At 50.8% G+C, this 22920-nt stretch overlaps 10 protein-coding genes across 10 annotated transcripts; 3 read left to right on the forward strand and 7 right to left on the reverse strand.

The window, feature by feature from the left end:
- Window positions 1-766: 766 nt before the first annotated feature.
- Window positions 767-2953, reverse strand: SST2 (GTPase-activating protein SST2; the record flags this gene model as incomplete). Its single annotated transcript, XM_076630366.1, has 4 exons — window positions 767-941; window positions 1005-2734; window positions 2796-2832; window positions 2895-2953. 4 exons carry the CDS (start codon window positions 2951-2953, stop codon window positions 767-769), a joined length of 2001 nt encoding a protein of 666 aa, XP_076489758.1.
- A 1814-nt stretch (window positions 2954-4767) lies between these two features.
- JCM6883_005245 (uncharacterized protein) lies at window positions 4768-7944 on the forward strand (the record flags this gene model as incomplete). Its single annotated transcript, XM_076630367.1, has 12 exons — window positions 4768-4871; window positions 4933-5514; window positions 5572-5896; window positions 5965-6386; window positions 6450-6518; window positions 6573-6701; window positions 6769-6859; window positions 6924-7269; window positions 7331-7466; window positions 7541-7599; window positions 7678-7808; window positions 7885-7944. The coding sequence occupies 12 exons, from the start codon at window positions 4768-4770 to the stop codon at window positions 7942-7944; spliced, it is 2454 nt and encodes an 817-aa protein (XP_076489759.1).
- A 260-nt stretch (window positions 7945-8204) lies between these two features.
- JCM6883_005246 (GNAT family N-acetyltransferase) lies at window positions 8205-9165 on the reverse strand (the record flags this gene model as incomplete). Its single annotated transcript, XM_076630368.1, has 5 exons — window positions 8205-8261; window positions 8349-8598; window positions 8678-8758; window positions 8840-8886; window positions 9004-9165. 5 exons carry the CDS (start codon window positions 9163-9165, stop codon window positions 8205-8207), a joined length of 597 nt encoding a protein of 198 aa, XP_076489760.1.
- Window positions 9166-9369: 204 nt separating this feature from the next.
- Window positions 9370-11174, reverse strand: JCM6883_005247 (uncharacterized protein; the record flags this gene model as incomplete). Its single annotated transcript, XM_076630369.1, has 4 exons — window positions 9370-9840; window positions 9907-10716; window positions 10783-10839; window positions 10911-11174. The coding sequence occupies 4 exons, from the start codon at window positions 11172-11174 to the stop codon at window positions 9370-9372; spliced, it is 1602 nt and encodes a 533-aa protein (XP_076489761.1).
- A 295-nt stretch (window positions 11175-11469) lies between these two features.
- On the reverse strand, window positions 11470-12434 carry JCM6883_005248 (uncharacterized protein; the record flags this gene model as incomplete). Its single annotated transcript, XM_076630370.1, has 4 exons — window positions 11470-11560; window positions 11633-11748; window positions 11950-12350; window positions 12413-12434. 4 exons carry the CDS (start codon window positions 12432-12434, stop codon window positions 11470-11472), a joined length of 630 nt encoding a protein of 209 aa, XP_076489762.1.
- A 371-nt stretch (window positions 12435-12805) lies between these two features.
- On the reverse strand, window positions 12806-13574 carry JCM6883_005249 (SelT/SelW/SelH family protein; the record flags this gene model as incomplete). Its single annotated transcript, XM_076630371.1, has 3 exons — window positions 12806-12880; window positions 12976-13311; window positions 13386-13574. 3 exons carry the CDS (start codon window positions 13572-13574, stop codon window positions 12806-12808), a joined length of 600 nt encoding a protein of 199 aa, XP_076489763.1.
- A 97-nt stretch (window positions 13575-13671) lies between these two features.
- JCM6883_005250 (zinc-binding alcohol dehydrogenase family protein) lies at window positions 13672-15137 on the forward strand (the record flags this gene model as incomplete). The annotated part of the gene is made up of 6 exons (XM_076630372.1): window positions 13672-13761; window positions 13829-13864; window positions 13985-14450; window positions 14529-14732; window positions 14812-15011; window positions 15102-15137. The coding sequence occupies 6 exons, from the start codon at window positions 13672-13674 to the stop codon at window positions 15135-15137; spliced, it is 1032 nt and encodes a 343-aa protein (XP_076489764.1).
- Window positions 15138-15838: 701 nt separating this feature from the next.
- JCM6883_005251 (uncharacterized protein) lies at window positions 15839-18074 on the reverse strand (the record flags this gene model as incomplete). Its single annotated transcript, XM_076630373.1, has 8 exons — window positions 15839-16083; window positions 16154-16291; window positions 16355-16455; window positions 16514-17096; window positions 17158-17274; window positions 17346-17448; window positions 17526-17715; window positions 17974-18074. 8 exons carry the CDS (start codon window positions 18072-18074, stop codon window positions 15839-15841), a joined length of 1578 nt encoding a protein of 525 aa, XP_076489765.1.
- Window positions 18075-19415: 1341 nt separating this feature from the next.
- Window positions 19416-20551, reverse strand: JCM6883_005252 (uncharacterized protein; the record flags this gene model as incomplete). Its single annotated transcript, XM_076630374.1, has 4 exons — window positions 19416-19610; window positions 19682-19763; window positions 19832-20433; window positions 20510-20551. The coding sequence occupies 4 exons, from the start codon at window positions 20549-20551 to the stop codon at window positions 19416-19418; spliced, it is 921 nt and encodes a 306-aa protein (XP_076489766.1).
- A 173-nt stretch (window positions 20552-20724) lies between these two features.
- On the forward strand, window positions 20725-22641 carry NPY1 (NAD(+) diphosphatase; the record flags this gene model as incomplete). Its single annotated transcript, XM_076630375.1, has 9 exons — window positions 20725-20738; window positions 20817-21144; window positions 21213-21503; window positions 21576-21721; window positions 21785-21851; window positions 21920-22050; window positions 22117-22217; window positions 22305-22473; window positions 22551-22641. 9 exons carry the CDS (start codon window positions 20725-20727, stop codon window positions 22639-22641), a joined length of 1338 nt encoding a protein of 445 aa, XP_076489767.1.
- Window positions 22642-22920: the final 279 nt, after the last annotated feature.

A 22920-nucleotide genomic window follows, 5' to 3' on the forward strand; every position in this document is an offset into this window, starting at 1 on the left:
GGAGAGAGGGAGTGACATAGAAGACGGAAACGGAAAGTCTCGATTCCGCGAAGGTCTCGAGCTCGACAACTTTAATTGAACCTCCTTTGCTTGCAGCCATCTCACTCTCTGCGTCGTTAATGGCAATGTGTTCGTACTGTACTCACCTCGACCGGGGTTGAGACGCACGTGAATCGAGGCATTTGCAATGCAGAGAAACCCTACAGTTGACGAGTTCGAAGAGTAAGAGAGAGCTAGAGCGCTCGCGCGATGGAGCTTTGGTAAGATAGAAGGAGAAACCAGGTGAAGACCATTGGAGAGAAGTAGGAACGAAAAAAACAATAAAACACAACGAGGGAAAAGCTGGAGAGGGGAATAAAAAACCTTTGAAAACGAAGAAAAAACCTATGAGAAAAAGATGGCGGCAGAGAAGCGAGAGAGCGAGGGGGGATAAGCAAGAAAGTGACTGGATATCTCGTCGACAGTAACGAACGACGTTTGGGAGGGAAGCGCGAGAGGGGGGTAAGTGAGAGAGCGAGAGAGAGAGAGAGAGGAATTTGAGCGCGATTGAGGGAGGTAGAAATCTCGAGAGAATCGGCGCTGGATGGATGAGAGGAAGGAGTACAGAGAGAGAGAGGAGGAGTGAATGCGACCACGACGACGACAAAGCCTGTTGAACAAATGGGCGGAATGAGAGCGAAGGAAGACAAAATTGCGAAGGGGGAAAAGATGGTGATGCGAAATGATTGAAACGAAAGAGAGCGAGATAGAGTCAGCGGCTGAGAGGTTATGATGTTGTCGAGGAGTTGTTCGCTGTTTTGGAAGCAGAGGGTGGAGGGGGAGTCGAAGAGGCAGAAGGTAGGTTCACCGGTGAGGGAGCCGTGTTTGTTGAGGCAAGCGAGGTAGTCGAGGCAGCGGCGGCGAGTGATTCAGGTTCCATGAGAGTGAGGAATGGCTCAGTGCTAGCAGCAGAAATTGAGGGATCAGTAGATGATTGAAATGTCAAAGAATGAAGAGTTACTCACCGAATGAACCGAGGTACTTGATCCGTTGCGAGCAAACGGAAAATGTGCTCCTGTATCCGTTCGTACTGACGAAGAAGAGTTTGAACCTGAGTCGCCCTCAGGGGAGGAACTGCTTCTTGCGCCTCGAGATCTGTCGACCCTGAGCTCTTTGCGCCGACTTCAGCGAGACATCGATTGACATAGTTGACGACATCGGCTCGAAGGTTGTGATCGATGTTGAGTTCGTTCGGAGACAGGGGAGCGAGGTAATTATTGTAAATGTGAAGAGCCGCGGCGACGAGGTTCTGTTGATGAGTTTCCATCGCGTTCGAAGCTGTCGTCCCTTGTTTACGTTTCGTCGAAGCTCCAACAGCCGAAGAAGTCGTCGAGAACCGACGTCGGAAATCGCTCACTTCGATCCAGAATCCGAGGTTTTCGTCACAGTAGTTCGCGCGAAGGAAATCTCGGAACAAGCTGCGAAGTTGAGGGTCGTCGAGGATCGCTCGTAGTCGAGTCGTCGTCGAATGTTGATCCTTGTTCCATGCCGTCGAAGCTGAATTATCGTTGAGACCAGATTTGAACAAGTCCGCCATTCCCTTCCTTCCGACGATTGAACCTTCGATGTTGCTGACTGCGGCTCCATCGGCGAGAGGGGTCGGGTTTGTCGAGTGAGCGTTCGTGGGTTGTTCGATCGAGCTTAGGGCGGATTTAGCGTCGTCGTCTCTTCCTGCGAGACTTGCCGAATCTCGTCCTCCTCCTCCTCCTCCTACATCCGACGATACCTTTCCGTCGACGCTTCGAGTTGACAGTCCCTCTCCGTGACCCATCGCGATTCTCTGTCCTTCCTCCGAGATCCGGTACAACACCCTCGGTCCATGTCGATATTCCGCCGCTTGACCCGTCGTTCCAACCACTTCCGAGATCGTGACTCTGTCCCCCGTTCTCGATCGATCCGCGTAGAGAACGACGAGATTGTATCGAACCATGTGAGCCATGAGTTCGCCAGCTTCCTCGCGACAACAACAAGTCGCGTAATCGAGTAACCAATCGACCGCTCCTGTCGACGAAAAGACTTGCTTCGTAACGACGACTCCTCCCGCTTTCGTTTTCTCCGTCACATCCTGCAGTTCACACCCGTTCCCTCTATCGAATCCATCCGGGTATTTGACGTTTTCGAGGAATGGTCGAGTGATGCTACCTGATCTCCCTTCGTGTTGATCCGAAACGTAATTCGGGTGTCGACCTCCTGCGAACCTCCTGAAGACGACTTCGATCACTGACCGAGAAATATGAATTTCGTCGTCCGATTGTCGACGTTCGAGGTGAAGGAGTTTCATACAAATCGGTTGAGTCGTGAAAACTGGGATGAGATGATCTGCCGAGATTCCATTCTTCGTAATGAACCGTTCGAGGATGTGAAGACCTTTTGGCGTGATTTGATAAATTCCTCGATCTTTAAAGTTGAGAGAAGTTGGATCGGTAGCGTTTTCGATCAGTCGAGCGTCCATGAAATGTTGACAGATTCCCTTTGCGATATCCCTCGACATCGAGAAAGTCGTCGTCGTAGTCGTAGTGACGATACGCTGAGGGTCGTTGGGGTCTGTCGTTCGATTCGACTGGGAGAATCGGAGGGAGGCGAGATTCGCTGCTGCATCGTCGGTCGTGAACGCGTCCGGATAAGTGCGGAAGAAGCGAGTTCGATCTGACAGATCTAACGAGACCATAAGAGTAGCGAAGAGGTCGTGGGTATCCTGTAAAGAGAGCGTTGTTCAGTGCACTTGAACAAAGACGGGAGAATACGAAAAGGCGAACCTTGCAGAAGGGGTTGCCTCGACGTCCAGTCTTGAGCCTAGTGTTTCAAGAGACGGTCAACTGAAGGAGCCACTTCACGAGGAGAGGAGAGGTCCTTACATATGACTGCTTTGTTGCTGTCGAGTTCGCGCCTCTGCTGATCTCGATTGAGCGGACATGGTCTCTGGGTCTGTCTATGGAGTCGTCGAGAAGAGGAGGAAGGGCGAGAGAAGGTTCTCAGGTGGGCGGGAGGTTGATCGAAGAGACAAAGAGGGAAAGCGACGGGGTGGGAGAAAGGACGGGGTTCGAGTGCTGAGAGAGAGAGAGGTACGAGCAGCCACGCTCTCTTTCGAAACTGCGGACAATCGAAGAGGTATAGCGAGAGAGGAGAGCCGTGCGTTCAAGTTCGGTGATTGAGGTGGGTTCGTGCAGGGGGAAGATGGAGATGAGTTGAAAGAGGAAGAGGAGTTGAGAGGGAAGTGGGTCGGGAGCACTCGGGTAGAGGTTGGATGAGGGTCTGATCGCTAGTCCACCTGAGTACAGACAGAGGTCAGCTATCTCTCGATTTGTTCCGACAACGGAGAGGGATAGATTAACTCGCTTTAGATGAAGGTTCTCAAACGAAGGACGGGTGACACGGAGAGGGAGGGTCGCGAGTCGACTACAGGGCCGTGGATAAGGATCCCGTGGGCGGCAGTCGAGGATAGAGCAGAGCGTGTCAGAGTCGGAGGAAGGGAGGAGGTTCTCTCAAACTTTGAGGCTAGTTCGTCGCTCGCGTGGTAATTTCCTTGCTGTCTCTCTCTCATTTTCTGAACCGCAAGACTGACATGGATCACACTTCCTACGCTTCTCTGAGGCAGGGAAAATTGCCAGAGAAGTAACGCGTACTTGAGCGTCTTTCCCGGCTCTCTCGTGTACAGCGAGCTTCTACGCACGCCACCATGATAGAGTCTCAACGCTCTCCGAAACGTGCACGCGAAAGTCCGAGAGAAAGGTTGCCTTTGAGCATCGTCCATGCGCATAGAATGCGGCAGATTTGCGAAGTTTTACACCGGCAAGTCTTCCGCACCACTTCCTCGCTTAAGTATCCGAAACGTTCTAGAGGCGTTTGTCGAGTTCCGCAAGAGGAGGAAGTTTCGACGTCGTTTCTTCTCACTCACTCACGCTCCCGGTACCTCCGACTCGGAGGTCACGAGAGGGCCAGACAGCATGGGAGAAAAGAAGCGAAAAGGTACGGATCGACGTCGACGGACCAGCTAAGAATCAGGAGGTCGAGGGCGAAAAGTTGAAAACCAAGCTCAAGAGACCGGGAAAACGAACTGTTCAACTCGTGGTAGCGAAGAACTTGGACCTAGCTGACCTGATACTTCGTAGTCGACTGATCGACGGAGGACTGGCTTCCGTGAGTCAAAGCAGCAACGGAGGTTTTGAGCGCTTTGGCCGTTTTCAATCTCTTGGTATCAGTGATTCAGTGTCAGCAGCTTCGGCATTCGCTCTCCCACCAGCCGAAATAATGCTAGCAGGGCTGTCAATGCCGTGAACGAGACACGCAAGTCAGACTCAAGTCGAGTTGAGCTGACTTTTCTCGCAAGTTCGCGACGAAACAGATTCTTTTCGGCGTCTCGTGGTCGTCAGGGACCGTATAAAGCGGTTTCCTCCTTCCCTCGTAGCTCTGTAGTGCCTTATATTACGCCTCAGCGCATTCAGCACCGACTGCACGCAATCGGAGTCGAGAGGTCACAGCTTCTTTCGTAAATTGCTTCTTCTGCAGGACTCGTCTTCGAGCTATGAACCCAATTTCGGTCCCGACTTCGCTGCATAGTGTGAGGAAAGTCGGGGGCACACGATCAGCTCCAAGTCGACTGAACTTGGGTGTTTCGACTTTGTCGCCGTAGCCGGCGAATTCTGAAGATTCTCAAAAAGCGGGGCCGAGTGCGCACCTTCTCCCACTCGCTCTCTCACACGACACCCCTCGCCCAGAATACAGAACACGATGGGACTCTTCCGACGCTCCTCCAGATCAAGCCAGTCGGAAACCTCGAGCGAAGTCTCTAGTCTCCCCTCTTCGGCTTCGACCACCTCTACGAGCGCTTCTCAGTGAGCCAAACCACCTCTAGGAGCTCATCAGCACCGTAACTAACCTTTCCACGCTGTCCAGGGCATCGTCCAAGAAGGTCAAGGCATCAGATCTTAACTTTCCCATCAATTCCGCTTCCCCCAACTCTCGCATCCTCTCCTTGCCTCCAGACGCCGCGAATGGATCCCCGAAACCCGTGAGAAGATCATCTACTCTCGCCTCGACTGGACCGAGCGATCAAGAGACAGCGAAACGGCCTCCTTCGCTTCGCCGGTCTTCCTCCCAAGGTTCGATCGGAGCAGCAGCAGTTAATGGGAAGAACGATGGGGACATCTCGGATAGCGATGCAGAGGGAGACGACTCTTCGAACGAATTCGAAGAAGCGAAAGAGGGACCCGAAGATTCTCCAGAGGAAGTTTTGGTCGCAGAGAACGAGAAAGTACGCCCTCGACCGGGAAGGAGATCGAGCAGTGCATCGACGGCAGGAGGAAAGAAGCGTACTGGACCGATGAGCAAAGCAGCGAAAATTGCACAGGACAAGATGGAGGAAAATGTTCAAACGAGAAGCAAACTTGGGAAACCTCTAGCACAATTGACAGCCCAGGACGTCGCTTTGACAGAGGCGGATGTCAAGGAAGATATCGCAGTCGTGTGGAAAGCCATGTAAGCGCCTACTTTCCTCTGTCCTATAGGCCTTGCCTGACGTTTCCTCTCCGTCAGGCATCTGTTCTTGTCATCTCGAATGATCGAAGCCGAAGATATCTGCTTAGCAGCTTGCGACCACCGACTATACTATAGTGTCGGCTACTCGCTCATTCAAGTGATTAAATCCCTCGCGACGTTCGAACCTGAAGACCTCGAAGCGGCGATTCAATGTTGTCGAGATTCAATTCACATCACCCAGCTCCTCCGAAAGAAGGATCACGGTCTCTTCGAACGAGTTGGAAGTATCGCGAAAGGTTCGACGTCGGTGAACAGCATTCGCTCGATGACTCTCGTTCAACGACACGCCGAGCTCATTTTCGCTGAATGTACTTTACTCAAGGTGAGCGCGTCGAAAGAGTATCCCTTGTTCTTCCGACAACGGCTGATGCTTCTTCGTGCGGTGTTCAGGCTGTCTTGGGTATCATTTATTCAGGAGATTTCATCGCATTCCTGAAAGAAGCCCTCAACATGCGAAACGCCTACGCGATTTACCGAACTCTCGCCCACTACGTCGAAGCTGCCGATGCCGCCTACCACGGAGAAGGAACTGAAGATCCCTCGATCGACGAAGATTTCCGCTCGGGAGTTCGACTCGGAAACGGAATGATCAGTCTCATCTTGTCTCTCCTCCCTTCGACCGTACTCAAGATCATGTCGGTGTTTGGATTCTCGGGAGATCGTGAGTGGGCACTTTCGACGTTGATGGCGGCGGGAGGATGGGAAGCGGGAAAGAAGGACCCGAATAAAGATCCGGCGAAAGAAGGGATTCGGAAACCGATTTGCGACATGGTCCTCTTGATGCATCATCTAGTCATCTCGAATTTCTTACCGTGAGTCTCTTTCTTCGTGATTCCCTCAATCTCAAACGTGCTGACCCCTCTTCTTACTCTCAGGGTCGGAGGAGTCGACGTCCCAACCGCTGGAAACATTCTCCATTACAACCTCGAACGTTATCCGACTGGGTAAGCCTCTCCCAGTCTTTCTCCACAGTCTCGAGCTGACTTCCGTTGCTGCAGAATCTTCTTCCTCTATTTCGCGGGTCGTCTTCATTCGACCGAGACTCAACTCGACGAAGCCGCAAAATCGTTCCACTTGGCGATTCAAGCTCAACGCGAATACATTCAACTAGGACACATCTGCTACTGGTCAGTCTCTCTTTAATTCAGGCAAGGATGAAGCCCAGAACCTGATCACTCGGTTAAGGATTGACAGGGATCTCGGGCTCGTTTCGTTTGCGATGGCGAATTGGGAAAAGGGTTATCAATGCTTTAACCTCTTATCGAAAGAGTCAAACTGGTCAAAGGTGAGTCGTCCCATTCGCACTCTTGTCTCTCTTTCTCGGATCACTCACGAAAGACGTCATTCAGGCTATCTACGCCTACGCGAAAGCGACGACTCTCTACGAAGAAGGAGAAGAACTCGACCAAGCGAACGATATCATGAAACGAGTCCCCGACCTCATGCAACGAATCGCGGGTAAATCTATCCCTCTCGAAAAATTCGTCGCTCGTCGAGCCCGCAAATTCGTCTCTCAAGGGAACCGACTCACGTTACCTGGAGTCGAGCTCGCGTATGTACTCAATTGTTTGGGGTTGAGTCCGAGGTATGTCTTGTTCGAGAGACACCTCGATCAGGTTTCCCACGTTCTGGCGGAGTTGCATGCGGTCAAGGAACCGAATTCGTACGGACAAGGGCCTGACGAGTACTGGGATGGTCAGTCTTTCCAGCTTTCTTGCTCTTTCACGATTGCTGATTGAGTTCGTCGATTTCGCAGATTACTGCCTCGCTCATTTCCTCCGAGGAGTCATCCTTCGTTTCATTGCCCACCCTGAACCTTACGCCATTACTCGTCCCGATAAATCTCAAATCCCGATAGAAGAAGCTGATGAACAAGCTCTTATCTCCTTCAAGTGAGTTCGAGCTCTCGAGTCTCCGTGTCTCGCTTTTTCGTAAAATTGACGCACTCTCGTTCGCTTGATGATAGCAACGTGTTGAAACACGGGAAAGATATCAGCCATGATCATCACTTGATCTGGTTCACTCGTAAGTTTCTCTCACTCTCACGTCGCCAGAATATCGACATCTCACGAGAGAGCTGATCGTATTCTTCTCTCGCTTCAGACTATGAGCTCGGACGCCTGTTCGAATCAAAGAAAGAATGGTCGAAAGCACGAGAACAATTCGAAATCGTCATGAGTGGGAAAAGTCTCGAAGTTAGTACGAAGAAAGGGAAAGGAAAAGTTAGTTTACAGGTCAGTCCCACTCTCTCTCTTCTTCCTCTGAGCTCTTTGTATGGATCCTGATGTCTGACTGGGTACGGAGAAATAGAATATGGCGGTGTTGAGAAGTAACGCGGGACTCGCAATGCTGAAAGAGAAAGGTCATTGAGCGGGATGACTTCTCTCTTTCCACTCCCTCCTCTTGTTACTCGTCTTGGTAGTATGCATCTTTTCATTCTTTCCGTGTAGCTCGTTTTCATTGTCTCTTTACTCCCATCGTTTCGAACCTTATATCTGTCGATATTCACACTAGGCATTCAGTAACCCATGTAACACTGCATTCTCCACATCTATGTCCTCACTCTACCCGTCTTATCGCATCCCGAGAGAGCGTGTCTTTAGCGAAGATCATCGAAACTTCAGAGGAGATCACGATTCCGGATCGAGCTCTATCGTTTTCATAATCTTTATATGAGGTTGTCCTTCCTACCCATATCGCTCCATCTCAAACCTCGTCAGTCTTCCGTCTCCTTCCTCCTCAAACCCCGGTCGAGGAAGTTCTTTCCGACTCACCTCAATAAACACTTCCCCCTCCTCTTCCCATCCACACCTCCTATAAAACCCTCTCGCGACACACTGACTCCAAGCAACCACCTTCACTTCTCGTTTCTTCTTCGTAACGATCTCACAACAAGGAGAAGGTTGACGAGTTCGCAAGTGGGAAATGAACGAGTTTTCGAGGTAGCGTCCGGCTCCGGTACCGCGGTAGTGGGAGTGAATGGCGAATCGACCGAGTTTGAGGAGTGAGGGTGGAGAGGCGTAACTAGAGCAACAGAGCGGAGAAAGTGAGTCAGAGGAGTGCGAAAGAACTTCGAAGGAAAAAGAAAACCTTTGAAATTTACCACCGTAATGTTCCGACGTCTTCAATTGAACCGTCGGGTTTCAGTTCTGTTAGGAGGAAATGATCACTTTGTGGATCTTTCCTACCGAATCACGATTGTTTCGAAGAGTCAGCTCCTGAGGCATTCGAGTGAACGAATCTGCGAAAAGGGAGAGTGGCTCACTCGTCCACTTCAATCGCCGGATCGTACCCCTGTTCCACGCAGAATACCTATCATACATCTCGACCGACCATCGCAAGCCACAGTCAGAACCACACCTCTCATTCGGGGTAGTGGGGAGCGCCGAATCCTCCAAAGAGGAGGGAGGAAGAGGAAGACGGACAGACCTGATGCCTAATCTTCATACATCTTTCCCTCTCTTCCGGTGTGACACAGAGCTGGACGGAAAAGCTCGGGGACAGGGACGGAGGAGAAGAGTTGGGCTCGGGAGATGAAGTTGAGGGAATCGGCGGCCGGGAAATGGAGGTATCTAGCGAGTTTGAGGGCATTGACTAGCGTGAAAGGTGACGAGAAGCGCTCGGAGCAGAACTGTCTGCAAGAGAGAAATGAGGAGCGAAGATTTCGCAACAAAGTTTCGCGGCTCAAGTAGTTGACTCTCTCGCGCGAGTCATTCCAAACCGTTTGACTATTCACATCATCAACTCGTAGTAATCAACAACAACACAGGCAACCAGTACAAAGGAACCCCCAAACTAAGCTCTCTTCTTATCCCCCTTCGCCAACGCTAACGAATCGACCTCGAATTCCCCTCTCAACAAAATCCCCGCGAACCCCATACCAGACTCGTCCCCCTTTGGCGTCAATAACTCTTCCGAATCTTGTCTTGCCGTTCTAGACGAGGAAGCCGTCGAGGGAGAAGGAGAGGGAGGAGGAGGAGGAACGGGATGAGGTGCGGACACGGATCGATTCGAAGTGTTTAACGTTAAAGGGTTCCCTCGCGATGAAGACGAAGGAGAGGGTTTAACGAGACTCGAGGGAGTGATCGTAGAGGAACGAGAACGACGATCTGAGCGTGATTTGCTTGGGGATCGAGGTGATTGATGTGGAGGAGGATTGTTTTGATGGGAGAGAGAACGGGTTCGACAAGGAGATGGTTTAGAGGAGGAAGAGAGTTGAACTTCGGAGGCTCCGAAATGACGGGCTTCTTCGATAGTCATCATCACCTGAACGTCGAAATGGAGGAAGGTTAGAATCAGAATCGTTTGGAGAGAAGGACTTTTGGAACGTACAGGTTGATACACTAGAATCTTCTTCCTCTCCTCTGACCCCTTTGTCGTCGTAGAGGGATGGGGAGGGAAACTCGTTCGACCGGAATTCGTCGTCGGCTTCAAATCCAACAATTCAGTTTCTCCCTCCTCCTCTGCCCTGGTCTCGACCGCTCTCGGCAAGACGAGTATCCTCTGATCCTCCCTATTGTTTCCTCTTTTACTCGATCCTGATCCAGAATGTTCCCTCGTCCTCGATTTCGTTTTTCCCAAACTGATTTCCCCTCCTCCTTCATCCTCTTCCGGTGAATCATGATACCTCCCATTCCCTCCTTCCCTTGATCCAATCCCCGTAATGTCTACTCTCAATGAACCTCTTCTACTACTCGATCCACTCCCTCTCCTCGGGATCGAACCGTCCATCATCGGTACCGTTTCATACTCTCCTCCTCCTCCTCTCCTTCCCCCTCCTTTCGTTGCGCCTTTCGCTAATCCCGTATAATACCCCAGTAGTTTAATCCCACAAACCCCTCTGACTCCTTCAACTAACGTAATCGCGACCAAGAGAGAAGTCAAAACGACACCATCTTGGAATTTCTCTTCGCATTGTTCTAGGGAGAGTCCGAGCAAGTCGGGGAGAGTCCAACTCCACGAGGAGACGGATTGGTGAGGATTGTTCTGGTTTGAGAGGGTTTGACAGAGAGTTGTAGAGATGGAATGACCGGAGGAAGAAGTGAAAGATAGGAGTAGGAGAGAGAGAAGAAGGAGGAACAAGTCTAGGGCGATCGAGAGGAAAGTGTTTAGAGTGAAGAGTCGCAACAAAGAGAGATTCGACTGGATCAGAGAGAGACAGTGTCAGTCCGGAGCTTGCTAGAGAGGAGAGAGAGGAAGGCAGGGTACTTTGTAGATTGAGTAGATTCCTATCAGAGCAATAAACGCCGAACAGAGTGACCATAACTACGCTCACCCCACCTCAATCAGCTCCACATTCTTCAGCATTCCAACAGAAGATAAGACTAAAGGCTTACTCTCGCGATCCCTAGCAGAGTCACGACTCCATACAAACTCCCCAGGTGTCCCAGTTCTCCTCCTGCGCCAGCGCGTAATGAGTTGTTATTATCTCCATCATCATCGTTATCGTCCAATACGTTGACGAGCGAATTCGAGAACTGGGAGAATTTCGAAGAGAGAACGAGGTGGAAGATGAAGAGGGCGAAGGAGATGAGGAGGATTGAGAGACGTTTACGAGGTGGAGCTTGTGGGTGTATTCGCGTCGATGATGAGGGAGGCATCGAGAGGGTGGGAGAGGAGAGGAGGGAAGCCAAGGGGAATCTTGAATGCCGAGGAGAGGGGATCGAACCTCAGTCGGAGCACCGACGACGTTGCCGAAGAGAACGCGTGTTTTTTTCGGTCATCAAAAGCGGTCATCAAAAGCTGACTGACGGTAATTTCGCACAAAAGTTCGAACGGGTCTGAAGAAAACCGTCGCAACAGAGAGGAACAGGACCTCGTCCACTTTATGTTGAATCGATAGTAATACACGGAGACTCGTAGAGCGATACAACAACTTCCCCTCTCCTCTCTTTTTCATTCCGCCTGTACCCAACTTTCCGCGAGTGTCCCAATCAGAGGTAATCGATACCTATCCAACGTATCGGCATCCGCATACGCTCTCAGTCTAGTACGCCCGACCCTTCACACTCAGTCAGTGTGTGGCCAAAGAAGTCAGAGTGTAGAGGGAAGGACGCACGAAAGGATCGCGAGAATCGCTATATCGAACACGAAGAGGAGCTTTTGAACGAAGGACCAGAGGATGAAAGAGGTTAGGAAGTGAATCAGGGTGAGAGTGATACAGAGGAGGATAGACTGTCACACGTCAGGGAGGGTCAGTACGGAGAAAAAGTCGTGCGAAATCGAAAAACTGCGAGTCGAGCATTTTGAAGCTTCTCCAACAACGACCAGCCTCATTCCTCGCTGCTCCTTTCTTCGCTATACTCTCTCAATACTGTAGGCCCCCTTCTTCCCTCCCGATAGATGAAAGAGAGAGCAAAGATGGTGTAAACTGACTTGATAACTCTGGTACCGAACCCAGTCATTCTCCACCTCCCCCACCAGTAGTCCCACCGCTCCAAACGGTCCCAACGCCCATGCTAACGCTCCCAATACTGCCAATCTAACGTTCAAGGTCGTTTCCATCCCACTCCCATTACCACTCGAAGAAGGATTGAACCCTGATGATGAGCCGAAAGCTTGATTCGAGGAAGAGGGATGGGAAGAGGGATGGGAAGAGAAAGAGTTCCCGTGTGCTGAGGAGGAGGAGAGGGAAGAAATCGGAGCTCCGTCTTGATAGGAATAGGAATAGGTTGAGAGGGAGGGAGCGGAAGAGCTGGAGGAAGCGACAGGGGGTTGAGATGTAGAGGGGAGAGGTTTGCGCGTCGACGAGGAGGGATGGTCCGGAGGATCAGAATCTATCGATAACCATGACTTCGAGTTAGCGGGAGCGCGAACGGGAGTGAGGAAGGGGACGCACAGGGAGCGAAATTCAAGGACATATCTGTAACTTGAGACGGTAGAGAGCTGAAGCGTGTGTTGGTTGACCCGAGTAGTAAGCCGTTATTCTGAATTGACAAGAGGCGTAGTTGAGAGGGAGCGAGAGAAGTGGAGAGAAGGGAAGGGGGAAGAAAGCCGAGCTCCTCGCGAGCAAGCGATCTGAGTTTCAAATCTCTCCTCTCGTCAAAGTGCTTCCACGCGCGACGGCTACAGTAGCTACGAGGAAGAGAAAGCCGAGACGGCCAACGATTGAAGAGAAGAGGCGACATTTCGCAAGATGCAACTATTCAAGTTTTTCCATTTCCCTACTCTCGCAAAGACCAGCTCCGCATTCCCATTCTTCTACAATACCGACACACGATGTACTCCTCCATTACTGAGTCTTCCCAGGTTTATCGCTATGCCCCAAATCCTGTTTCGGAGCAATCAAATTCCGAATTCTTTGTTTCTACAAGTCCATCTCCCCCCAACTCCCGTCAGTCACTTGCACTTTCCTCCCTTCCCGTGCGCTTCGAGAGAGTGATAGAAGAGCGATAGGCTTACGAGTACCTTCATCTCTGGGAACCCTCCCTCAATTTTCCGATCCCACACCAATTCCCATCCTCTCCAATTCTTCTCCTTTTCGTCATCCTTTCCTTCCTCCAAGCTTCCTGTTGCTGTTGCTGTTGGTGTGGGTGTCCGAGGCCGTAGTAACCAAACCCTGAACCTCCCACCTGTTTCGGGAGAGTTTCGAGGGATCAAAGTAATCGCTTTTAAACCTCCTGAAGTCGCTGTCGCTGCGGGGGTTGGTTCGGTGCCTTCCGCGGAGGAGAGAGGTGGGATCGGAGGGGGGAAGGTTAGGAATAACTCGGTTTGAGTCCAGGTTGCGCGATGCAACCACTATCCGAGACGAAGAAAGATAAGCGATAGGAATTTCGAGAGATGGGAGGGGAGAGAGGGGAAGGGAGGCTCACACGACATCGATCACAGAATTCGATTACTACTCTAGGTGTTTCTGAATCGGGAGAAGAGTCGGAGAGGAGAGGGGGAATAAAAGTTGAAGGATCCAAGAGCGGGTCTTGAGTTGCAGCGGGAGCGGGAGGTGCAGTCTCGGGCGCAGTAGAAGGGGGTTGGCAGTCTTCGCAAGGTATTGAGGTTGACATTGGAGAAGCTGGGTGATGAGGGAAGGAGAAAGAACTCCCTCTCTCTCTTACCTCCACCTCTCACTCGAATCTCTCAATCAATCAATCAATCCAAATCATGCAAGCCGTAGTAGTTATCGAAAAAGGTAAAACTCAAGTCAAGGAAGTCGAGAAACCTCAACCTGGTACTGAAGAAATCGTCCTCAAGGTCAGTCTCATCTCAATCTCTTCCTCATCTCTCTCTTTCTTTACTGACTGGGGATGCTTGCGAGTAGAACCATGCAGTTGCTTTGAACCCTACTGATTGGAAGGTACGCTGCTCCCTCTCCCTTGAGTGACTTGGTTTGGATTCCCCGCTTACCTCATCCCCTCATCTCCGAAATTCCACTCCACTCCTATCTCCGAAACCCTCTACCTCTTGTATTCTGTAGCACCGCGATGCCGTTTCCCCTCCCGGCGCTCTCCTCGGTTGTGATTTCGCCGGCACTGTCGAGTCCGTCGGTTCCGGAGTTACCAATGTCAAAGAAGGGGATCGAGTCGCCGGATTCGTTCACGGAGGTCGTAAACCCGACGAAGGATCTTTCGCCCAATACGTGAAAGCGCAATCTACGCTCGTCTGGAAAGTCCCCTCCTCGGTTTCTTGGGAAGAAGCCGCCGCTTCCGGTGGAATCGCACCTTTGACTGCGGTTCAAGCTCTCTACTTGAGACACAAATTACAACCTCCTTCGAACCCCGTCAAGGATCAAGAGATCCCGGTCCTCGTTTGGGGTGGAACGAGTTCGGTTGGAATGTATGCCGTTCAGTTGTTAAAGTTGAGTGGATACAAGGTTTTGGCGACTTCGAGTGAAAAGAATTGGCCTTTACTCAAATCGCTCGGTGTCGATTCGACCTACGACTGTCAGTATCCCTCTCCCTTCTCTCGGTGTCGCAACGGGCAAGTTACTAATAGAATGATTTCGACTGATGACTCTCTAGACTCTGACGCTGAAACTCCCAAGAAGATCGCTTCCGATTACCCCTCCCTCTCTATCGGATTCGATTGCATCTCTGAACACGGTACGACTTCGCAAATGGCGAAATCGTTCAAATCGGGAAAAGGGAAAATCATTACTCTCCTCCCCGTCGACGATGAAGGACTCAACGAATTCGGTGGAGTTGAAGTTGAAGCTACTCTCGTCTGTATGTCAACCCTCGTTTCACCCCTCTCTCGGTACTCTAAGGAGGAAACTGATAAGTGTAACGGGGTCTTCACGTACAGATACCGTACTCGGACGTCCATTCTACATGTGGCGTGATTTCCCGGCGATGCCAGAAGACAAGAAAGCGATTGAAGAATGGCTCGCGAATGAAATGCCCGAATTGATGGGTTCGGGTAAACTCAAGTCTAACCCTCTCCTTTCGAGGGACGGTGGTTTGAACGGGATCAATGAGGGTTTGGATTACTTGAAAGCTGGAAAGGTAAAACTCCCCCCTCTCTCTCTCTCTGTTGGTCTTCCTGAAGGAGGGAGAGTAAGAGTGACTGACACTTTTGATGATTTACGATAATAGAACCGCGCTCAAAAACTCACCTACAAACTCGATTAAACGCTTTCAACGTCGTCGTCGCTTGATCAGTTCTCTGTGCTTTTGCTCTTTGGTGATTGGGTCTGTAGTGAAAAAGGAAGAATGAAGAAAGAAAGAAAGACAGAAAGAAGGAAAAAATGTGAATACGAAATCCAAAGCAAGTTTTGTCAGTTTCTCTGTGTCGATTCGCCACCGCTGAGGCCGAGAGATAGTGAGATTGACTGGAGGAGATGGCACTAGTTGGTCGAGAGAGGGCGAGGATCATTCCTAGCTTCGCAAATTCGAGCTTTGGCCCTGTCGATCGAAAAGAACGTGTTTCTCCTCGGTCGGGTACATCAGTCATGTCTCCCAATCGTCTCTCTCGTCGGACAATGAAATGGAGACCTAGGAAAGAGAAAGGGCACTGATTCGTAAAATGGTACTGCAAGGAGAGAGAGACTTTTCAAGGAGAGAATCGTAGGTAGTAAGAAACAAAATATCTAAGGGTGGTTCGAATAGTGAAAACAACATATGTACGTAATGTCTACAGAAAAGGGTAAGGTAGGGAGGGAGGGTTGTCGTTCAGAGGGAGCGGAGGAGGGAGTAAGGGAAGGGAGGGTACTACTTTTGTCTATACTTGAAAGAGATCACCGAGAAAAACACAACGAGGGAGCGAGAGACAAGGGAGGGAGGGAGGCTCAGCCTCTTTTCTCCTTCTAGAGAGGCGAGAGAGAGTTATATATCTAGTTAACGAAAGTTGTTTGAGGAGAGAGACGTTTCGATGATGAAGTCGACGATACGGAAGGGTTGATGAAAGAGATGATTGAACCGATCGAGATTCCAAAGATTCCGATGATCCAGACGGTTTGAGGCGTAGTTGCGAATCGTGCGATCGTGCTGAAGATGATACCACCGAGGTTACCGGAGCCTCCGACGACTCCACCCATGAGACCGTTGATATGAGGGTTTACGTGAGGAAGGAGAGCATCTGAGGAAAGAGATCGAACACGAGTCAGATCACTGCGACGATCGGAAGAGAAGAGATAGACGAGACTCACAGCATGCACCATTACCAGCTTCGACGACGAACGCGAGGACCGAAACGAGTGCGATGAAAGAAGGAGCGGGGTTCAGGTCGAGAAGGCCCGTCAACAAGGCGAGAATTCCTCCCAAGACGCAGAGTGACGATAGCCAGACTAAGGAGGGAGTAAAAAGTCAGTAACGCCGAAGGAGAGAACAAAAGAGAGAAGATCGCTTACATTTCTTCGCGAGGAGTCCTCTTCGTTCATCGAGTCTTCGGTAGAGAACGTCTCCCATGATACCTCCAACAGGACGAGCGACGATGTTGAGTAAACCGAACCTAGAGAGCAGAGGATGATGAGCTCGTGTCAAAGAGAGGAAAAAGAGATTTAGCTCACATCGCAGCCCAATTTCCAGCTCGAGTTTGATCCCATCCAAACTTGTTGATGTACCAAGAAACGAGTATCGAGTTGACCGTGAGACAGGTACCGAACGTCGCAAAGTACCCAGCGGCGAGCATGAACGTTTGCATGCAGGCGAGATCTTTGAGTCCACTTCCGAACGATTGAGCCGGTTGAGATTGAGGAGGAGCCGTGTCGTATTCGTCTAGCATGGTTGCTTCGGATCCTCGACGAGTGACTGCGACGGACGAGGCACCCTTCTCGAGATCAGACGACGAAGGCATCGACTTGATGTGTTTGACGCCCGATCCAGGTTGGAAAGGTCCGAAAACGGTCAGGGAAGAATTCGTCGATCGAATGTTTGAGAGAGTCCCGGATCCACGACGAATGTTACGAGAGTCGAGGTTGCGAGTCGCCCAGGGTCCGGTAGGAGTGTCTTCGTTGAAGATGAGCACGAGCGCTCCGCAAGCGAGGAGGAGGACGCAAGGGACGATGAACGAGAGACGCCAAGCGACACGTTCGTCGTGACCGTGACTACTGACGAGCGAGTTGAAGATCGCCGGCATCACGAAGAAGGTAACTGAAGACAGCGAGAAGTTAGCTCTGATCGTGAGATGGAATCGGTCGAAAGGAGGACTCACTTCCAACCCCCGAGTCACCCCAACCAGCAGCGAACGCGCTCGCAGTACCGATAACTTGTTTGTCGAACCAGGCGGCCATGAGACATTGACAAGGAACGAAGGCGGCACCGGCGATACCTGTTTTTCGAAATATAATCGACGAGTCAGCGCTATTTGCCATGGCTCGTGTACAGCGACTGTGTGCTCACCCATGAAGAATCGGATGGCATATAGACCGTTTACACTCATGGCGGTACCTGCTAGACCGCAAGGTAGAGCCGATAACCAAAGAGTGGCGACGAGGACGTAACGCTGTCAAGCGAGGCAGAGAGGGAGGTTTCGTCAGCTTGAGGCATCATCGGGAAGAACCGGAAGAAGGGGAACCTCACAGGACCGAATCGATCGCAAAGAGGACCAGCAACGAGTCGAACGAGAAGAGACGCAACTCCGGCGATGATGTTCGAGTTTGCGACTTGACCGTCCGTGAGGTTCATGTCCTTCTTGATCGTGACATTGAGGAGTGGCGGTAGAGAGTACCATGAAAGGAACGAGAGGAGGAATGAGAGCCAAGCGAAGAAACTAGCGTCGATTCGAAAAGAGAGAGCGAAAGAGTCAGTAATCCAGCTCCTTCTTCTGAACAAGCTCGGGTGTTCGTAGAAGCGTCACGTTCGTCGAACAGTGTCGCTGCCCACGGTCGTCGTCGTCGTCGTCGTTGGTCGGAGAGATCCGCGGACGACGAAGCGAAAAGGGGCTCGAGATTCCACGTCGGTTCTTTTTCCCCCCTCGTTCGACCCTCGAACCGCGACTCCTATCGAGAAAGTAGAGACAGTGACTCACAAGATACGACCATGTCTGTCGAAAGGATTGATGATTGGTAGTTGGAGAGCTTTCTGCGAAACGGCGTCGAGCGAAGGATGTCCGAGAGTGAATAGAGGCATGCTTGAAGAATCTCGCTTCCGTTTGTGAGTTCCTAGGTCGCAATGAGTCGATAGGCGAGAGTTTGATCGAGACTTGGGATGAAGTGAGTGAGGGAGAGAAGAAGTCGAAAGGGGATGCTGCTGAAAGGTTCTTATCGAGTTCGAAAGTTGTCGAGAGCGGCGGGCGGGGGACGAGAGGAGGAGAGGGGGGGGAAAGGTTTCGTCAAGACGAGGCTAGCGTGCTGCGATAGAATTATACACCATCGAACGAAAGGAAAGGGGAGGGAAGGCTCGTCTAGTTTACTTTGAAAGCTTTACTCTCGTCCGCTTCGTTCATCTCGAAGCACCGCCTCCTCATTTCCTCGTTTCCCTTGACGATCGTTCAACCTCTTGTATGGCTTCTTTCCTCTTCCTTGCGCGCACACATACACACGGGCATATCGAGCCAGTCTAAACTCTTCGAGAAAATTCCCTTGGAACAAAGTTTGCGATTTCGACCGGCGTCGCCAAGTCACTTTTCTTCACGACTCGACTTCGATGGCTCGTTCGTGTGTGTTCGACGAGCTGGACGTATTCTACATTGAGTTACAGTACCTGTGTTGCACGATGATGGAGGTCGTCAGCGCTCGTTGTTTCAGTTTCTCGTGTGCGAATCGAATGATTGCGAAAAACGTGTTCCTCTATCGAAACACGAAAACGAAAGGAATTTAATTTTAGTGTCGCCAAGGCTTATCGAGCCAAGCTCGACTAAAACGCAATCATTGCGCTGAGGTCTCTTCGGAACGCTCGACGATAAGCAAAGCTTCGATTTGTATCGTTTCTGCGACTCGGTTTCAAACACTAAAGTCACCGAGGTTCTTGAAGAATTGGTGATTCGAGAGACGTACCTCAACAGTTATGTGACTGGCTTCTCCCTCTTCCTTGGCTTATTAGTAACAACAATACACTGCTTGTCGAACGTGAGACCCCCGTCGCTAGAGCGTGCACCAGGTTTCAGAGTTTGACGACCGAAACCGTGCGAAATGGTTTTGCTCTTCGAGCTGGAGCTTGTCCTCTAGCGAGACTTGGGACTGTTCTCAGCTCAGCATAAGGATGTATTATATGTAGAGTACCACGAATAAGCTAGTACTGAGGCGGAAGGGGGGGTCAGCGAAAGAGAGCTTGGCGAACCGGAGAGGGAAGAAAGTAAGTTTAATGCTTACTGATTACAACAAGCACACTAACGAGGGAAACGCGCAAGTTCTACTGCACTGCACTCGACAAATAAAGCATTAGACTCGTTCGAGCTCAGAAGAGTGGGGGGGAGACGGCGAAGGAAGCTTACGTTTTCTACTCCCAAGAAAACTCTCACGCAAGAAAGTTTCACGTTCTACCTCCAAGATCCATCCTGTCTGCCCGAGGTGGCTCGATTCTGATACTGCCACCGTTCGTCGCCAAGTGAGTCGGGTCCTCGATCGATACCGACGTCGGACCGTGAGAGGCGTCGGCAGTTGGAACGTTTTCCTCAGTTTCGTCAATCATTCCAGCAGGAACAATGCAAGGGAACGAAGTAGCGATCTAGCGCGAGAAAAAGTACGCTATGAGCGTGAGAAGCTTGGGTTGTTATGCAGAACGGAAATCAAACTCACGAATGCAGCTCGATTGATCCAGTACGGAGCAGTTTTCCCAGTCACTCTTCGAACGAGTTCTTCCGTGAACGAGTTGCAGTTACTACATCACAGCATAGGGCCACGGTCAGAAAAGAACAAGCGGGAGCTCATAACGGGGGAGAGGCTCACCGCTTCAACAGATCATATTTCGTTCCATCCCATTGTGGGTCTTTCTTCAGTTCTTGTATGATCCTCCATGCTCTCCTCTGAGCCTTCGTCATATAGCCCGTACCATCACTCTGCCCGTCGTCTTCCTCCGGCACCTCTGCCGAGTAACCCTCGCTTCCGACTCCGAACAAAGTTGTCGAAGAAGTTTCGTCGAGGTACCCCTGATACGGTCGTCCCACCACACCGCTCGCATCTTCACTCCGATTACTTATTTCAAGTAACGAGCTCTTCGAGGATCGTTTCTTGAGTGTACGAGGTCGAGAATTCTCTGAGCTCGAGGTACTTCTCTTCGAATTCCCATATATCTTCTCCCATTCCTCCCCAAACGCGTAGCCCATATCGATCGTCTGATAATACCTCAACCCTGGCATCCTCTGTGGAGTCGTCCCTGCTGGTAGACTGAAGATTCCACTACTTCCAGGCGAATCATGTCCTCCAAACGCGTATTCTGATGGAGTTGGATCCGTATCGGTTGGACCGAGAGGGATTGTGAGTGATACAGAGGTGTGATAGACTCCTGTACCGCAAAAATTGAGTAAGGAGGCGAATTTCGAGGGAGGGAGCTGTTCAAAAGAAAGAGGAGAACCAAAGTGTGGGGAATCAGAGGGGATTCCGCTTCAGCGGAGGGAAGAGACTTACGAGGTCATAGACTATGATCTTGACTTCTAGGGGCAGGTCCATTCGAGTCGAGAGAGGGTCGGAAGAGTTGAAGCCGACAACTTCGGCTTTCGTTCGGAGTTGTGTTCTTGCTCTCCTCATCTCCGGCTCTCTCCTCCTCCTTCTCCACCATTCTATTCACCGCTAGAATCAGACTGCTACAAAGCAGCAGCAGTACCAGAGCGTATCACAGCAACATGCAGAACTACTAGTCAGTCTTCATCATCTTCTCACGTCATCATCCTCTCTGCCTTACTCATCAACCCGCCCCTCGTCGTCGTTTTCGTAGCGCTGGCAACCCTCTCAACCGACTCTCGTACCTTCGAAGTTCCCCCGCGTTCCTCACCTCGGCGCTTCGATCTCCAAAAGCTCAATTTCTCGTTCTCGATACTCTCCAGCCTCTCTGCGAGAAACCAACCGACGGTTCAACGAGAAAGTTTGTCCGATTGGGATGGGAACGAGTTGAACAATTCATTGGAGATCCGGAGAAAGTGTTCGTAGGAGTCGATGGGAAGAACGATCAGGAAGTTTCGAAATTGGTCGTCGTTGGAAGTGAGGGAAACAAAATTGTGGGTGATTTATCGCCAGAGGAGAAGAGGAACTATTTCTTGAACAAGGTGAGTAGTCGCATTCTTCGTGAAATCGTCACGTTGAAGGCTGATTTCGAGGGCGAAACTTCTCTCAGCCGACTGTCGTTTTTCTCGGAGTTGATGAAAGATCCGCTCCTGAATCATCGAAATCCCTCCCTTTGAGTAAACCTACCGAAACTTCGACCCTCGAACAACACTCACCTTACGGAGTCCCCTACTGGGCACTCGACGTTTCGAAATTCACCGAATTGAAGAAACAATTACTTGAGGAGAAGGAAGGGAGAGAGTTTGTCGAGTTGAGAGCAGAAGCTCAGGTCATTCCGAATGATGAAGCGAGTATCGGAGCAGAGGCGAGGAGTCTCGTCGATTGGAACACTCGTAACAAGGTGAGACTCGGAACGAATTCCTCATTTTCGAACGTCGTGGCTGGATTGTTGACGCTTCTTGCTCTTCTGCAGTTCTGCCCTGGTTGCTCACGACCGCTTCGATCAGTCTGGGCTGGATGGAAACGATCTTGTGTCCCGGGAGAGCCTGCTGCCGACGGACTCGAGGGAGAACCTGCGTGCGTTAGCAAGAAAGGAGTTCACAACTATTCCTACCCTCGGTAAGTCTCGACTCTGTTTCGACTCTACTCGCTCATGATCTCACACTGTCTTGTTGCTCGTAGAACCGATCCCGTGGTCATTATGGCGATTTTGAGTCCAGATCGCGAAAGTATTCTTCTCGGACGTCAGGTGAGTCGTTTCCCTTGTTCACTCCTCTCCATTCATTCCTATTGACAGACGATCTTGCTCTCGTGTAGCGTACTTGGCCCGCACGATTCTATTCATGTTTGGCAGGGTTCATCGAATCGGGAGAATCTTTCGAAGAAGCTGTGCGACGAGAAGTTTACGAAGAAGCCGGAGTCGAGGTCGATCAAGTCGGTTACCACAGGTATGTTTCTCTCTTCGTCCTCCCTGACGAGAAGTCGGTTTTTGATCATCGCTGCTGCGTCGATAGTTCGCAACCTTGGCCGTATCCTTCAAGCTTGATGCTCGGAGCTTGGGGTATCGCGAAAGAAGGTTCTCAAATCCGTACCGATCTTGACAACGAATTAGAGGGTACGTCTTCCCTCTCCCTCTCCCTTTTCTCGACGTCGTATCCAAGCTCATTTCTGTCTCTCTCTCTCTCGCTTGCACCTCGATCAGATGCGAGGTTCTTCACGAAACAACAAGTCCTCGACGTGATCAAAGCCGATGAACGAACTCAATTGACTCGGGAAGAAGTTCATCGAATCGAAGGGAAGAAGAGTTCGGATCAAACTGAAGAGGATAAGAAAAAGATTGAAGAGAAGGGAGCGTTCAGGATGCCTCCTCCGTGAGCATCGATCCCTCTCTATCCACTTGTTCATCGACGGTCGAGTAGCTGATAAGGAGTTTCCGAGTGTCACCCAGGACTGCGATTGCGAACACGCTCGTGACGGCTTGGGCGAATGGAACTCTCTTTTCGCCGCTTGCGAACCCGAACGGGCCCGCAAAGATCTGATTCTTGTAACTCACTAGATCATTTGAATGTAAGTATAGAATCATCGACTCATTACTTCAGACTTCGCCTGTGCCTGGAGTCGCGACGAAATTCGGTGTCGCGAGTCGCAAGTGCGTTAGAGTCTCGCGAGATATCGCATTCTTGAACGAAAACTACATCTCGCATCGAGGATTGGGATTGAAAGAATGTACTTGACACAACAAAGGAACAAATAAGAATGTGGAAAGTCGAGAATAAGTCAAAGATCCCTTACAAACAGATGAGTTTGCCAACTCCGAT

This window comes from Sporobolomyces salmoneus, assembly GCF_050403485.1.
Source record: "Sporobolomyces salmoneus JCM6883 DNA, S_salmoneus_JCM6883_v1_ctg9, whole genome shotgun sequence".
Classification (NCBI taxonomy): domain Eukaryota; kingdom Fungi; phylum Basidiomycota; class Microbotryomycetes; order Sporidiobolales; family Sporidiobolaceae; genus Sporobolomyces; species Sporobolomyces salmoneus.